The 16,418-nt window shown below is 40.5% G+C and overlaps 1 protein-coding gene across 16 annotated transcripts in view; it reads left to right on the top strand.

Moving 5' to 3' along the window:
- LTBP1 (latent transforming growth factor beta binding protein 1) overlaps positions 1-16,418 on the top strand; it is a 401,809-nt gene that overhangs the window by 312,146 nt on the left and 73,245 nt on the right. For all 16 annotated transcript variants that reach the window (XM_082745539.1, XM_082745535.1, XM_082745542.1 and 13 more), the window contains 2 exons: positions 4,267-4,389; positions 10,222-10,347. In XM_082745539.1, coding sequence (XP_082601665.1) covers positions 4,267-4,389; positions 10,222-10,347 — 249 coding nt within the window. The remainder of the gene's footprint in view (positions 1-4,266; positions 4,390-10,221; positions 10,348-16,418) is intronic.

The raw sequence follows: 16,418 nt of genomic DNA, 5'->3' as shown, positions 1-16,418 counted from the left end.
TGTGACCAAGACTGACATTGTTTCCTTAGAGCCTCCTGCCCAAATCCTAGAAGCACTCTGTCTTTTACACCACTGTCCCATGTTGGGCTCTCTCTCAATGTTCAACCTACTTTTTCTTTTCTTTTCTTTTCTTTTTTTTTTTTTTTTTGCTTTTGAAGATAGAGGTCTTTCAAAAAATTTAGACTAAATCACACTCTAATGTAATGCAGGGTTTTCAAATCTATACAATCATTTATAAATACTTAGAATACTGTTTCTTTTCCTCACATAGGTTCTCTTAGATTTTGAAAAAAAATCAAATGATCTTAAAGTAGTACGACCAAAGCTGATACACTTTCATTATGCGAAGGCAAACATCTCGGTAATGTAGTGTTTCCCTTGTGGGTGAAATTCGTGTTCTTAGGACTCTCCTTCGTCTTTTTTGAGTTGAGATTCTTCACACGACGCTGACGATGAAATCTGCCTTTCCTTGGTTATCCCAGTTTCCTACAGAACAAGGAAAGGTACATCTAAAAACCAAAGGCCCACATAACACCCATGAAAACAGCCGTGGAGCTGTTAGAATAAGTGTGGAAAGTTGGAGTTCTCATGGCTGCCCGATGGGAAAATAAAATGGCACAACCACTTCAGGGGGCCTCTCCGTCCCAATTTAGACCTACTATAGATCCAGCCACTTCCCCTAGGAATTTACTCAAGGCAAATGGAAGCCTGTGATTACACAAAGGCTTACACAAACTGTATTCATAATAGCCAGGCTGAAAACAGTCTAGACACTCATCAAAGGTGAATGGGTCAACAAATTGGGGCACATTCATACGGTACAACACTTCGTGGCAATAAAGAGGAGAGAGCTGTTGGTACACACAGTCCCTTAGATCAGTCTCAAAAACACTGTGTTGACCAGAAGAAGCCAAACAGAAAAGGGGCACAAGAAAAACTTTAGGGTCATGGAAATGCCTACAGCTTTCTTTTTAATGGTTGATCTAATATATTCACTTAATCCATGTTTTATGACAGAGAGTCATACACAGCAGACTAGCATTTATCCCCATGTGACACAATCATTATTGAAAAAAAATCAGAGGGTTGGAGCTTATGAATTATTTTCATAGAATTTATATCAAAAATAAATACCTAAAATATTTCAGGGAATTTTTATCTATTTTATATCTAAAATTTAAAAATTTATATTAAGCCTAAAAAATATTCTCTATTAACTTTGTTTCCACTTTTAGAAATCTTGATATACCAAGTGTCAGTTAGCTGGCGAATAAAACGTTCTTTGGCATGGGAATGAAACCTGAAGGTTTCACACCTCATGGGAGACCCTGGTTCCTACATGTTCTTCTCTCTCTTGTGCATAATTTTCCTGTAGTGTCTCTTTCGTGGTTAATTAGGAATGGAAATTTAAGGGAAGACTGGAAAAAGAAGCAAAGAGAAATATCACCAAGCCTTATTTTTGTAACTACAGAATAACATTCTTAGAGATATCTCACAGGTCCTTAAAAAAATGATCACATTTGTGATGATTTAAGAATCTAGCAGTGATCCCAACAGATATAAATGGATAAAGAAATGTCTGTACTTTGTACGGTGGTCACAAGAATGTATCTACATTTGTTCAAACTCAATGAGCTAGACTCTTAAAACTCGATGCATGTATTGTACGTAAATTTCACTTTAGTGACGTTGGAAAAACACACTAAAGAAGAAGGGATACCCTACTTTAGGTGTGACGAAGTCACATCAGCTGTGTTTTATGTCCTAGGGTTAGTATTCAGAAACATTTTAATGTAGGCTTTAATGTAGGCTGACTTGTGTCTCTTCTAGTGGAGCGAAACTGTAGAAGTGTTTTCTTGTTTCTCTTTTATTTGCCTCATGAACAGTTATTAATAAGTGGATTGGGTTCCACAAGGAGAATTCGATTTGGTGTGCCAGCATTTTGAACAGGACAGTGAGGAGACTGAGACTGTAACTGTCTCCCTGTTCACTTCTTCCTGGAACTTCTCATGCATTTTCGCAGCAATCATAATTATTGGCAAGAAATGCCATCATATGCCAAGTTCTGAGAAACAAAGAAGGTTTTGTGCCTTAGCTTTCTTCAGTGCTAATAATTGAAGTCCTGCACAGACAACAGAAGAGGGAGTCATGGACTGTGTTAGGAGTAATGAGCTCTGACTGGAAGTAAATGTGGTAATAAACAGCCCTCGTGAAAGATCTGCCCAGCATTCGCGCAGTGAGGGGGGTCATTAATTGTCTCACATGCTCACAGTCAGAACTCATTACTGGTTACGTAAACCATGTTTAGTTGCATATGCTATAAATATATGCATTAAAAAATCCAGTCAACCTCAAACCTATTGGTGATAGCTGCTGAGTAAGTGACTTCAATGGAGCTTTTGATCTTGCTGATGCCCTTTCCTGCCAAAAGCGCCCCCTACCTTCCCTCCTCCACTTTCTACTCTGTGGTCCCAACTTCAAGCATGTGACATGAAGCCACCTTTGGTTTTATGATATCTCTTCTCTGAATCTGTGTGACACATGAAGTTGGTACTATTCTTTTGACAAGTAATTATATATTTTGGCAACTCTTGGGTTGAATTTTTTTGGACTTACAAAGCGATATAATATTTTGTGTTTATTTTTATTAATATAATTTAAATCATTTCTGTTTGGGAGCAGAAATCATGCCAAATACTTTAAAAATTTTCTTATGATTCATAGTACAGGATCTTGTATAAATAGATGCTCCAAATATTCTTTTTTTTTCTTTTTCTTTTTTGAGAGGGAGAGAGAGGTAGGGGAAAGGGCAGAGGGAGAGGGAGAAACAATCTTAAGCAGATTCCTTGCCTAGTGTGAGCTCTACTCAGGACTTGGTCTCATGATGCTGAGATCATCACCTGAACCAAAATCAAGGGCCAGACACTTAACCGACTGAGCCCCCCACCCCCACTTGCTTTCTTTGCTTATTTATTACTTATTTTGCGGGGGAGAGGGGGAGAGGGAGAGAAAGAATCTTAAGGAGGATCCACACCCAGTGCAGAGCCTGATTTGGGGTTCAGTCAAAAGGACCCTGAGATCATGATCTGAGCCAAAATCAAGAATGGGATGCTTATCCAACTTAGCCACCTGGGCACCCCTAGATGCTCAAGATTTTTCTTAATATTTATGTATTCATTCATTCATTCATTCATTCATTCATTATTTACTTTGAGTGGCCTTCTTCTTTAATGAAATAAAATAACATTCACATTCCCACAAAACTATAGGTAAAGTGTATGATGGAAGTTACTTCTATTTTTTTCTTTTTTCTTTTTTTCTTTTTTTTTAATTAACATGTAATGTATTATTTGCTTCAGGGGTACAGGTCTGGGAATCATCAGTCTTACACAATTCATAGCACATACCCTCCCTAATGTCCATAACCCAGACACCCTATCCTCCTGTCCTATCCCACCACCCCCCAGCAGCCCTCAGTTTGTTTCCTGAGATTAAGAGTCTCTTATGATTTGTTTCCCTCCTGATCCCATTTGTTTATTTTTTTTTGTTTTATTTATTTATTTAAGAGAGTGAGTGAGAGTATAAGCTGGGGGAGGGGCAGAAGGAGAAGGACAAGCAGACTCCCAGCTGAGCAGGGAGCCTGACTCTGAGCTGGATCCCAGGACCCCAGGATCATGACCTGTGCCGAAGGCAGATGCTTAACTAACTGAACAACCCGGGCACCCCTCTTAATTCATATTTAAAGAATATTTTTATTCCCTGTTGTGACCAAGAACATAGCCAAGTGAATTGTTTAGTACAAGACTTTGATGTTTTCTCTTCCCAATTTCATTTGATGTTAATCCCTTAATTTATTTATTGTTCAAAGCCAAAATCCTTTCAAATTGTTTCATTTTAAAAAATTAAAAGTTAAAAAGCGGGGCGCCTGGGTGGCTCAGTAGGTTAAAGCCTCTGCCTTCGGCTCAGGTCATGATCCCAGGGTCCTGGGATCGAGTCCCACATCGGGCTCTCTGCTCAGCAGGGAGCCTGCTTCCCTTCCTCTCTCTCTGCCTGTCTCTCTGCCTGCTTGTGATCTCTGTCTTTCAAATAAATAAATAAAATCTTTTAAAAAAAGAAAAAAAAAGTTAAAAAGCTGTCTTCCATTAAACATTATGTTATTGTGAACAATGCAAAATAATGTTCATTTACATGAATGCGTGTAAGACTAATGCTTAATTTTTTAATATAGTTTATTCTGTCTTTTAAATTGTTAAAATTGACTTACAGATATCAATGAATGCTTAGAGGACAACAGTGTTTGCCAAGGAGGAGACTGCATTAACACTGAAGGGTCCTATGATTGTACTTGTCCAGATGGATTCCAGCTAAATGACCATAAAGGATGTCAAGGTACTTCTCTGCTTTTTAGTCCTAATTTACATAGTTCAATTCTGTGATGACTCCTGATGGTAGTCTGCGGCTTTATCCATTTATATATAAATGAGTTGTGCCAAATTATAGTTTTGAAATCTCTTTCTTGGGTCTACATCAACTATGGGAAGTCCTCACTTTACACTCAATATTAACTGAAACTCGGGCATTTTGGAACTGTGTCCTAGCTCTGCAAACTTCTGTGGTAACTGAGATCACCTGTACTTTGCAGTTCCTTCCATGGGCCAGTCTTGGTGCTAGATTAAAAATTGGCTTTTTTTTTAAATGTCTTTTGTGGGTATGTTTCATTTTGTCTCATGGATGGTATTTATCCTTTTTTTCCGTGATCCCTGTTTTTATCCAGTATTCAGCTTTTTCTCTTCCTAAAAAACAAAAAAACAACTCGTTAATAATTTGGTCAAAATTAGAGGTATAGAATGCAGGGTTTTATTATTTTCCTTAAAGTGCTATCACATTGCATCTCCCAAAAGTATAGAGGACACAAGGCACTTGTAAGAATACAGCACCAATCATAAGAGCTTTAACTGAACACCTACTATGTGCCAGTTGCTGTTAGGAGTTCATAGATTTGTGGAGAATTTAAGAGGCAGCTTTTCTTATATCCATTACACATGAGTAACTGAGGCTTAGGGAAATTAGCTTGGTCCTCCCAAATAAATAGTAGAGATTTGAGCCCAAGATCTTTTTCCACTATTCTTCCCTATGTTGCCCTACCAATTATTACCATGTTTATAGCAATAAGGGAGGAGACTGTGAGACTCCATATTTGTCCCCCAGTGTAGTACACTGAGTTACTGGTGATGCTGGGACTAAAAAATCAGATTGTTGGGACACCTGAGGAGCTCATTCTGTTAAGCATCTGCCTTTGACTCAAGTCATGATCCCAGAGTCCTGGGATCAAGTCCCACATCAGGCTTTTTGCTCAGAAGCCCGCTTCTCCCACTGCCTGCTGCTCCCCCTGCCTGTGTTCACTTGCGTGCTCTCTCTCTCTGACAAATAAATAAATAAAATCTTTTTTTAAAAAAATCAGATTGTCTAGATCCTTCATCTCAACTTTTTTTAGCTCTACCTGGCTGCCATGCAGGGTTTCCTTTGTATTAGTCTTAATAAATCCATGCCTATTTCTTCCACCGAAGGCTCTCACTTATATTTACCTTTATACTTATATCTGCTACTTGGGTAATTTTTCCCCCTAATGGTTTCCCCTCCATTAGCGAACTCTGCAGTATATCCCAAAGTACGTATAAGTAAAGGTTGTTGGAGTTCTCCTTTTCCACTGCTACTGGACATGAATAACTTTTTAATTCTGCATTGTCCTCAATTATGTCTTCTCTTTCATGTCCCGGATGTATAGTACTTGAAAGGGAGGATTTGTGTACTCTCTAAGACGTAGCGTTGGAATCCTATTCTACCCTATGTCCGTAGTATTATCCACATCCATCTATATGTCCCTGTGACACCAAAGATTTGGGCCTTTGCCTCATGATTTTTAAAAATTAATTTACTTACCAAGCCCAAGATTTAACCATACTGCGATGTTCCCCATTGGATGTCCTATATTCATTTGTCATTGTGATGCAGTAAGGTGAATTTAAATTTTTTCAGTATTTTCAATGCAAAAAGTAAATGTGCTTGGATTTAATGCAATGGAGAAGAAATACTTGAATTATAAAATTACTGTGTGATTATTTACATTTTGGAACTTTTTCATCCTCAAATGAATCTTGATTTATATAAAAATGCCAAGAGTTACCCCCTAAAAAACCCCGGTATTCTGTTGTTATTGCACACGTTTGGGTTTAAAAGCAGTACTTTCTTTCCTCTTTCCTTTCCTCCACAATTTTTGACCAAATAGAGGCAAAATAAGTCTTCTTTAAATGGGCAGTGATTTCATATTGCAGATTTCACAAACTCCTAGAGTTAAATCATAAGGAAGTAATTTAGTCATCTGATTTATTAATTATACTACTGTCTTCTCTCAGTACATTCAATTTGTGATTTGGTATCAACTCTAATATGTCACTTCTCCAAACATGTTTTATTAACTGTAAATCCTTATTAAGTTGACTTCAGGCTCAGTCACATGGGTGATTCTTTTTTTCCAGAATAAATGAATACGTCTGCTAAAAAAACTTAAATCCAAACACATGAAAAATATTCCTGAAACAGGTTTTAATGCCGTTTAGAGTATTATCTATGAATCTTCTCCACCACCCACTTTCTCCGATTAGAGGCTGTTTATAACGGCAATGCACACTCCTCTTGTTTTAAATCCTGTCCCTCTGGCTGTGCCACTGGAGGCAGCCTTCTGATCTTTCACTCCGCCTGAGGTTACTAGCCTACTTCTGTCTAATCTCATGACCAAGTCCCATTCTGTACCCAGGCGTCAATTTCAGTTTTGTTTTAATGCTGAAAATGAGATTGACGCCAGTGCTAATCACCATGGGACATATAATATATGAATGACAGTGTGTGACAGACCTAAGCTTTAAACTTTACCCAATAAGCTGAAGATAGTTCCATATTCAGTAGGGCATATTCGGTTGGAAGTCTAAGAGTCTCTTCCCACAGCAAAATCAAGGCTGCTATGCAGACAGCATGGCAATTCCATGTTAATAGTCTCTGTAGGAATGGGACTGTGTACATTGGAGATTCAGAACACACTTCAGTTTTGCATTTTGACTTACAGATGCCAAATTGTGAATTTCTGTGGAATCTCGGACCCATGAAAGAAACCCAACTTAAATATAGTCTGGCTTTCAGCTGAGCTGCTAGCAGCATAGTTTAGAAATGCCTCAATAAGTACAACCCAAATTGGATGCATATGTTTCTCTAGTTCCAGATATTCGTGTTGTTCTTTCTTAGCGGTTTCCTGGAAAAAAGTCTGGGAATTCATCTTCAGTTCCTGTCATCAAACTTTTTAGACAATTATTTGTTAATCAGTGAATTCTCTTGAAGCAAGCCCTTCATGCATTATTCCCTCTGCAAAGCTGCAAGTTGGCAGCTTTTAAAGGGCCACATGGAGGCATAGGATGCAGTAAGGAGGAGGTTTGGAAAACCTCTTGGGCTCCACAAGATAGATATGGACCTTGGGCTTGACCCCCTCCCCAGGCCAGTGGAACTTTATTGAACCTTGTTACCCAGATAGAGGTAACCCAACACAGCAGGCTGGAAAGAAAAAAATGAAACTAAAAGCCAAAAGATGGTCAGAGTTCAAAAAAAAGATGCCCAGTCTAAGGTATTACTAGTGGGTCGGGACGAATCATAAAAGGTATTGGAGATTTTATAAAAGAAGTAAAGGGTTTCACAGGGTAAAGTCACATAGAGAAATAGTCAAGTAGAAAATGATTCATTGAGCTTCCTTGAAATGCTGTTAAATCAGTGACAATAACAAGAGCGGGAAGATTGTTTAGAAATATGAGTAATTCCTGCTTGGTTTCTTATTTTTTTTTTTTTTTTTTAGTTTATTTTATTTTATTTTTTTTATTTTTATTTTTTTAACTTTTTATTTTTTATAAACATATATTTTTATCCCCAGGGGTACAGGTCTGTGAATCACCAGGTTTACACACTTCACAGCACTCACCAAAGCACATACCCTCCCCAATGTCCATAATCCCACCCCCTTCTTATTTTGATTCAGTTGTGGATAAGCCAGCTAGTGCGAATTATATGGCCAACAGAATGGTAAAGAGTTAAGAATTGATGTAGACAGATGAATAAATCAGTGGTGTTGACAGAGGGTCAGAATGAAGGGGACAGGCCAAAAAGAAGAGCACCAGGAGATCCTGGGTGCAGAGAAAGGAATAACTTTATGGAGGAGAACTCTAGGGTTGATGGGTAAGCATGTTCTCGAGGTCACTGGGAAGGGCTCGTAATCCATACGTTTTCCATGTGCCCATTAAGCTTTACAGCAACTCATGTTGGCTCCTGCCTCCCCTGTTAGACTGTGAGCTTCATAATGGCAAGGACCCCAGCCTGTTCAAACTTCTCTTAGGAAGCATTCAGTAAATAGTTTTAATTGAATTAAAGATGGACTTCTAAGAAAGTGCATCAAGGACCTCTTTACTGAGAGGTAAAAGAGGCTTCAGGAAGGTAAGGAAATGGCCTTAAAAGGGCTCCTGCCTGCAGGGTTCCAAGGACCTGTGATAGTTTTCATGGCCCCAGTTAACTAAGAGTATTTTAACCAATCATGGTTTAATTAGGAGAGCATGACCATAACCGAGATTTTGTGGTGGGCAAACATCCCTAATACATTGTGAACATGCTGTACTAGGAGTTGGGGACTCCATTCAGACACAAGGTTCTCTTCAAGGAGCTGTCAGTGTAATAAGGGACACAGCTGAGTAAAACACTGATTAAAACACAGTGCAGGGGCACCTGGGTGGCTCAGTGGGTTAAGCCTCTGCCTTCGGCTTGGGTCATGATCCCAGGGTCCTGGGATCGAGCCCCATATCGGGCTCTCTGCTCGGCAGGAAACCTGCTTTCCTCTCTCTCTCTGCCTGCCTCTCTGCCTACTTGTGATCTCTGTCAAATAAATAAATTAAAAAAAAAAAAAAAAAAACAGTGCAGATAGGTAGTTGCATGGGTCAGTACCGGTGTGAATAAGTGACCATTCTCCAGGAGTCATTAATATCATCATGTGGGCACTCGTGGCCACAATAATTAGCACTGGCTTGATAGAACATTTCACTTCATGCATTAGAAATGTTTAGAAGTGCATCATGACCCTGGCCATGGGGAGTGTAATCACATTTCATTGAGAACAAACAGGTCAGCACAAGACTTAACGCTAAGACGGTCAGCACATATGAACAGCGGTATAGGTTCATGAGTGTTAATAATTGTAGCTACCACTTGCTGACCCTTCGTTGTCCGTTAGGCACTGCACTAAGCCCTTGACCCGTCATTCAAGAATTGGTATCACAAAGCTGTGCAAATAATAAAAACGTCACTGATCTGGAAGACCTTCCTTTTCTTGTATTTGATTTCTTTTATCCATTTTCTACCAAGTATAGATGGGAGGCTGTTTCATTTATATATTCAGCAGACATTGTGAAGGCCCACATTAGGGACCAAAGGGTATTGGTAAGGCATGTCCTGTTTTGCCCTTAAGAAGTTCATGTTGTGTGGACGCCTGGGTGGCTCAGTGGGTTAAAGCCTCTGCCTTCGGCTCAGGGGTCCTGGGATCAAGCCCCACATCAGGCTCTCTGCTCCGCAGGGAGCCTGCTTTCTCCTCTGTCTCTCTGCCTGACTCTCTACTTATGATCTCTGTCTATCAAATAAATAAATAAAATCTTTAAAAAAAAAGTTCACATTGTGGGAGTCAGTCGGCATGGAGGGGACCCAATGCTGTGGGGCTCCCAACAGCTGTGGGAAAGATCAAAAAGAACACAGCATGCTCATGAATGAAGACCATTTCTCAGAATTTGTTTCTTAGTGTTCCTCAAGCCTCCAATAGGTCTTTAAAAAAAGTATGTTAAAAAAAATAATAAAAAATTTTTTTAAAAAGTATGTTAAGGTTGATCATCTGAAAATGAAAATGCTTTTTTTCATAAATTGAAAATGGTTGAATGTGGGCTTATTCATATAATTGAACCAAAGTTGTTTCTCCCTTAAAACTTGTGGTCTGGTGTAGGTACAAATAGCGCATTTGGGCCACAGAATAAGCGTCCGACCGTTTTGTAATGGAGTTGCTTACTGTATGTCCAGTAAGCATATTTCATACTATCATATGAAACCAAAGGAAAAAAATTTTTTTCACATATTTGGAACTCGTTTCAATTCCAGATATTAATGAATGCGAACAACCCGGACGCTGCGGTCCTCGTGGAGAGTGTCTCAACACAGACGGTTCTTTTCACTGTGTCTGCGAACAGGGTTTCTCAATTTCTGCAGATGGCCGTACATGTGAAGGTAAGATAAACCGTCAGGAGGCCTATAATTATCTCCTGATAAAGCAGAGAGGAAGGAGATCACTTTCTGTGAAACAGACAAACACCGGAAGACACTATGAGACACTCCTGATTTAAGGCCTCCAGGCATGTATGTATCAAGGTGACTCCTGCCCACATTCACGGCTCAGGAATTGCTGGGATTTACGCATAGGATGACCTAAGGTTATAATGATGCTAGTACTCACAGTTGATTCCACTACTGGTACTGAATTAATTCATGGAAACATGCAGGACATGATGATTTTAGGTCCATGGGGGAGACCCAAAGGAAACCTGTAAGCAGCCTCCTTGATTAAAAGATATGATAGTCTTCACCATTGTAAACATGTCTTGTGTGATTCTTCTCTGAAGCACTGTCAACAGGGATTTTCCAGTTGTTTCTCTAACATCCTTAGCTGTGGGTTGGTGTATGTCCTTGCCCACTGGTATTTATTACCTTCTAAAAAGTTAATTGTGTTGTAAGATATTCAGATAACAACGTTGGCTTTCCTCTTTGCAACCTCAGTGTGTTTGCAGGGACACAGAACTGTTCGTAGTCCTGAGATTTATGTTCTTAATGATTTATTAAGAGTTTGATAAATTGAGGAATAATTCATCTGAACCATTCTAAAAGTAAACTGAGAAGATTCCCATCATCATCATGATTTCAGTCCATCTCTTGGAACATCTAGTTCATCAAAAGCCAGCTAAGTTGTAAAGAAGTAAATCGCAAAGGTTCTATCCCAGGCCTGTGATAGTACCCAAATTCTTTGCTCCAAAAAAGAGCTCAGCAGGAAGTGCCTCCTCTCCTTGCTCGTACCACAGTGGAATCGAGCCGAGGAACAGCGACCAGGTTCATCTGAAACTAATTATTATATTGGGAAGAATGAACTGATCTTATAAAATGCAGGAGATTGTTGAAATCACTCTCCTGCTGAGTAGACAAAACATTGATGCCAGATTTGGCTTCAAGTGAAAGAGAGAGAGGGTGGGTGCGGTTTGAGCAAGTGGATTTTGAGGGGTTTGGAAGCCCTCAGACGTTGGGAAATGGGGAAAAAATCATTAAAGGTGGCCATGGGGGTTTGCAAGGATTCCGTGGTGCAGTGATTCGAGTTTTACCTGAATTTTTTATTTAGACCTTGAGCCTGGAGTTCTTAAGAAAGACCCTGCGTGAATACACACTTTGTGCTGCACAGACCACAGTGTTCCCACCAGTGGGCCACAGTGCTAGCCCACCTGGGTCTCGGAGGACACTGATGGGCAGAATGCACATTTCCCCACATTCCAGAAAGATGCAGGCTTGATTCTTCATTTGGGTCTGGAACATGGATTATAAGGGCTTCCTTCCCTGAAAAATCGTCCACATTATAACCACCAGTGGCGGTGCTGTGCAGAAATTATGTTCAGAAAAAAACACAGGTCCCGTCCTATGCTCACGAGCCAAAATTACTCTTCTGGAAGAATATACCAGTATAAATAACCTTCACCTCCATTTTGTCTAAGCGATTTTCTTTTAATTCCGTGTCTTTTTAAATACCGATTGCTGCAACTCAAGAGTTATATAATCACCCTAATTCACTTGCAGTTCTAATTTTGTTAGGCATCTACTTGGCAAAGACTTGAATTTTAAAATACGTTTTTAGAAAACCTCCAGGTCTTTGTAAATTACTATACTTCAGTATACTTTCTTTGACACTTGTTCCCCCCCCCTTTTTTTTTACTTTAGAAACTGGACAGTTTTATAAGTAATAAAATAGATAATTTAGAATACTGTGTTGATAGATGGTAGTGTAACTAGAAATCTCCCAGAGTATTAGGCATGTTATTCTTTTTCTAGAAGAAGCTTTGCAAAGCTTTCATTTTTTATGGGCTTACTCCGCTACATTAAACTGGTCCAGATTTTCTTGTGTTGGACTGAACCTGAAACTTGTGGCAGTAGCAGAATGTCCTGATTCTACCTCAGGCTGTGGTGTAGGGTGAAGCCAGTCCATGTGACCGGGACTAGCTGCGGAACTGATGTGCACAGGACTTGCGTTAACACTGAGAAGGGACTGGCTCTCCGCATGCCCGTCCACCAACTTATTTCTGAACTTTGGGTTTAAGCAGCCGGAGACTTGTGGACGCAGGGCTGGCAGAGTCTGCTCTAAGCTGGGCTGTGTCTTGCCCAGCTGACGGTAGGAGGGCCCTTCCTGATTTCCCATGGCTTCCTTTGTGTCTGGTCCCACTTCCTGAGGACAATGAAGAGGCCTACTCCGACAGAATCGAGTATTCCGACTTTCAGGGAGCATGGCAGATTATACAGAAATAAAAACAGCACCGTGGGATCCTTCCTTGCCCTTCTGTACATAGTGTTCTGGGAGCATGTACCTGATAGCGGAAGGAGGCACACCTTGATTCTCCTATAGCACACGAAGAACAACAGGGTTCTTGGACGTTCAGTTGGAGTAGAGTGGGAGGTACGTGGCGAGTGAACTCTTCATCTGTTTACTCATGTACCGAGTGCCTGTCTTGTACCAGCAAAACACTGCTCTGGTCCCCTGGGAGCCTACATTGCAGGAGGGCAATCTGTGATAAATAAGGAAATAGTACACACAGAGAATTATGTTTTTGACCTTAAACAATTTAACACATTTATGCTTTAGGGATAGAATCTGGGGTGCCTGGATGGCTCAGTGGGTTAAAGCCTCTGCCTTCGGCTCAGGTCATAATCCCAGAGTCCTGGGATGGAGCCCCACATCCGGCTCTCTGCTCTGCGGGGAGCCTACTTCCTCCTCTCTCTCTCTCTCTTTTTCTGCCTGCCTCTCTGCCTACTTGTGATCTCTATCTGTGAAATAAATAAATAAATATTTTTTTTTTTTTTTTTTTTAAGAAAAGTAAATACAGATGATTGGGGTGCCTGGGTAGTTCAACCAGTTAAGCACCCAATTCTTGATTTTGGCTCAGGTCATGATCTCAGGGTTGTGAGATGGAGCCCCATAGACCGGGTTCCGTACTGAGTGTGGAGCCTGCTAAAGATTGTCTCTATCTCTCCCCCCTGAAATATATATATACCGCAGGTCATTTTTCTCCCGTCCCGCACATGGGTGTTGGAAAAGGGCAGGGAAACTGGACTCTTCGGATGGACTTCCTCCTCTCTACCTCCCTTTCTTCCTCGAACTGTGGTTCTTCTCCTCCTGCCACCACCTCTGGGTCCTCTTAGCCAGGGTGTTTATCTTGTGTAGAAAAGCAAAGGAAACGTTTCACCTCTTTAACGAAGTTCACTGTTCTGTGTCCCAATTTATCTTATTCGTGTGTTTTTAAAAATCACAGTTCTTTTGCTCTTTTATTTTTTTCCTTTGTTGTTGTTGTTATTGTTGTTGCAGAGCTTTAACTCATGACAAATATTGATCATCCCATGTATAAATAAGCTGACCCAGAGTTTGGGCTCATCATCAACGGCAGAATGTGTGTGAATGGGAGAGCGGAGAAACTTGTGACCATCCGATTCCTATGTGTCACGCTTCTGCCCCCTGACCCGGCCTCTTCCTTCGCATCACGACGCGCATGGGTCTCTGCACACTGCTCTGGCCAGCGGCCGTGGTGCTCTCCCTTTTGGGCATCCCAGTTGAATGAGAGTTTATGCTCGGGGCCATCAGACATGACCAGACTTCACTATGCTTTCCAGCCCATTCACACTTTAGAATGGCCACACCGGTCTAGCAGGGACCTTGAAGGAACCCAGCAACACAGCACTGGTAGCTCACAGAACCTGGTTAGTCATGGCTCATCAGGCCTCCAAACCATGGCCAAAACCCTTCCCTGAAGCCTTGTCTTAAAGAAAGCATCCTCACTGGTTCATTTGCCAAATATTATGTGTATGCTAGGTGCAAGCCACCGTTCTCCATCCTGGGGCTCTGTCGATGAACAGCATCAATGCCTGCTTTCTTGTAAACTACATAATGGGCTCGAAAGACAGAAGCCCTGTGGGGAAAAGGAAGTAGAGCAGGGTAAGGGAGATCTGAAAGCTGGAGCAGGGAATGGAAAGCTGGTATCTTACTAACTCGGGTGGGCTGAATTGACCATTCTTCTCTATACGAAGAGAAATCAGAGAGATTTTGTGTCTGGGGAACAAATGAAGCCTTATCAGTACCTTTTTCACACTAAGGGATAATAGCCTGTCAATCCTAGAACAGAGGGCATGAGATTGTCTGCTGAGGCCGTTAGCGTCCTGCCCACATGAGTTCTGTTTTGACGGGGGAGTACAACTCAGAGTACATCGCCAAGAGCAAACCCTAATGTAAACTACGGACATGATAATAGCATGTCAGTGTATGTCCATCAGTCATAACAAATGTTTAGGAACGTTAATGGTGAGGAGACTGAGGGAGAGGACAGGGGTTGGGGAGATGGGATTATCGGAACTTGCAGTAAAATTTTACTGTGAACCTGAAACTACTCTTGAAAATAACGTCTATTTTTAAAAGTCAAGCATTCAAGTTAGTCTTATGAAAAACATTACCTGTTTTTCATAAGGAAAAACAATCAAAACCCTTCATTTTAATTCCATGTTCTCCCTATATTTTCCACCCCTGGTTGTTATTTCTTACTTTTAAAAATAATACCATGGTCGGGCTATGTGATCAGAAGCTTCTGCTCCCGCTTTCAAAACAATTCTAATGCTGATTCCGAATTTGACAACTAAAAAGATGGGAAGCGGACTTCTTATAACATGGTGACTAAACCCTGAATCCCAGCATATTCAAAGAATCCAGTCCTGTTGTTAAATGGCCCTAGAGATTCTAATCCTGTAACTTTTTAGGATATCTTTTACAAACCACTTCTTGCTAACTCACTCATTGGAAAGGGAGAACGTCATCAGAGGCACGTGGTCAGGATGGCTAGCTTCCTGAACTTGGCCGAGAATAGTGATATCAGAAACACTAAAAGAGGGGCACTGGCTGGCTCAGTCGATAGAGCCTGTGACTTTTGATTTCAGGGTTGTGGGATCGAAGCCCATATTAAGTGTAGACACTACTAAAAAATAAAAATTAAAAAACAAAAAAAAGCCTAAAAGAAGTTAGGTTCAAGCTCTGAGGCTAATTTTGTGTTCATGGGAACCAGAAAATACGGTAAAGGCAACTTTTGCCCAATGGAAGAAATAAAAACTAAATCTGGAGCAGCATGGTGTTGTTCTCAGATTTTTGGTATGTTTTCTATAAAGAGTATGGAAAGAAAGTATAAAACCATTGCTGACTGTGCACGGAGGCACTTTGGAGGTTTTGTGGCACAGAGATAGAACTTTCTGTCACCAAGGAGAAAATATTTTTTAAAATGGATTTAGCCAAGTAGGACATTGAAGTGCCCTGACTCAGTAATATATTACATCTGGGCACTTGGCCCAAAGATTTTTCAGATTTACTTTGTTGCTGTTGTTTTGTGGGGTTTGGGGGTTTTTCGGTTTTGTTGTTGTTGTTGTTTTAAGTAGCTTTATGGTCCCAAAATGAAAAATCTAGTGAGAGAATACAACCTGAATGTTTCCTTTCTAAAGAAAGATCATTTAGATTAACAATAAGATCCTCTTTACCCCCCTGTAAAAAGGAAAAGGATCTTACAACATTCCAGGTAAAGAAGGGCTTCCTGCTATAAAGGCTACTGTTCTTCACGCTCGCTCCTGTGAATACACTTCTGCAGAAGTGAGTAAAAATGGATGTTTAAATCATTAGGGAGAAAGCTGAGGAAATTTTGCTGGAATAAGCTGCTTTTGGATCTGGAATACATATTTTCCATGCATTGCTTGATTGTCTTTAGTATATCAACATTTTTATAAAGAAATTCATAATAGTAGCAAAGAAATTCAAGAGCTCTTCCTAAGCCTTTTATCACCGCTAACCTTTTCAAACCCCAGAGCTATGGAAAATCATCTGTTCACAGACGGAGAAGTAAACACTTTCCTTGCAGCCAAAAAACAGACCTGGAACTGCCAGAAAGTGAAGTCTGTAGATAGTCTGCTTCCCCCTCACACCTTCTGTTGCCACCCAGCGCTTGGCTGGGGCGCCAGTCTCTCTGCAGCTA

Source organism: Mustela nivalis (genome assembly GCF_964662115.1).
Source record: "Mustela nivalis genome assembly, chromosome: 8".
NCBI classification, from domain to species: Eukaryota; Metazoa; Chordata; class Mammalia; order Carnivora; family Mustelidae; genus Mustela; species Mustela nivalis.
Note: the sequence above shows the minus strand (reverse complement) of the source record. Positions and strands in the feature narration are given on the sequence as shown.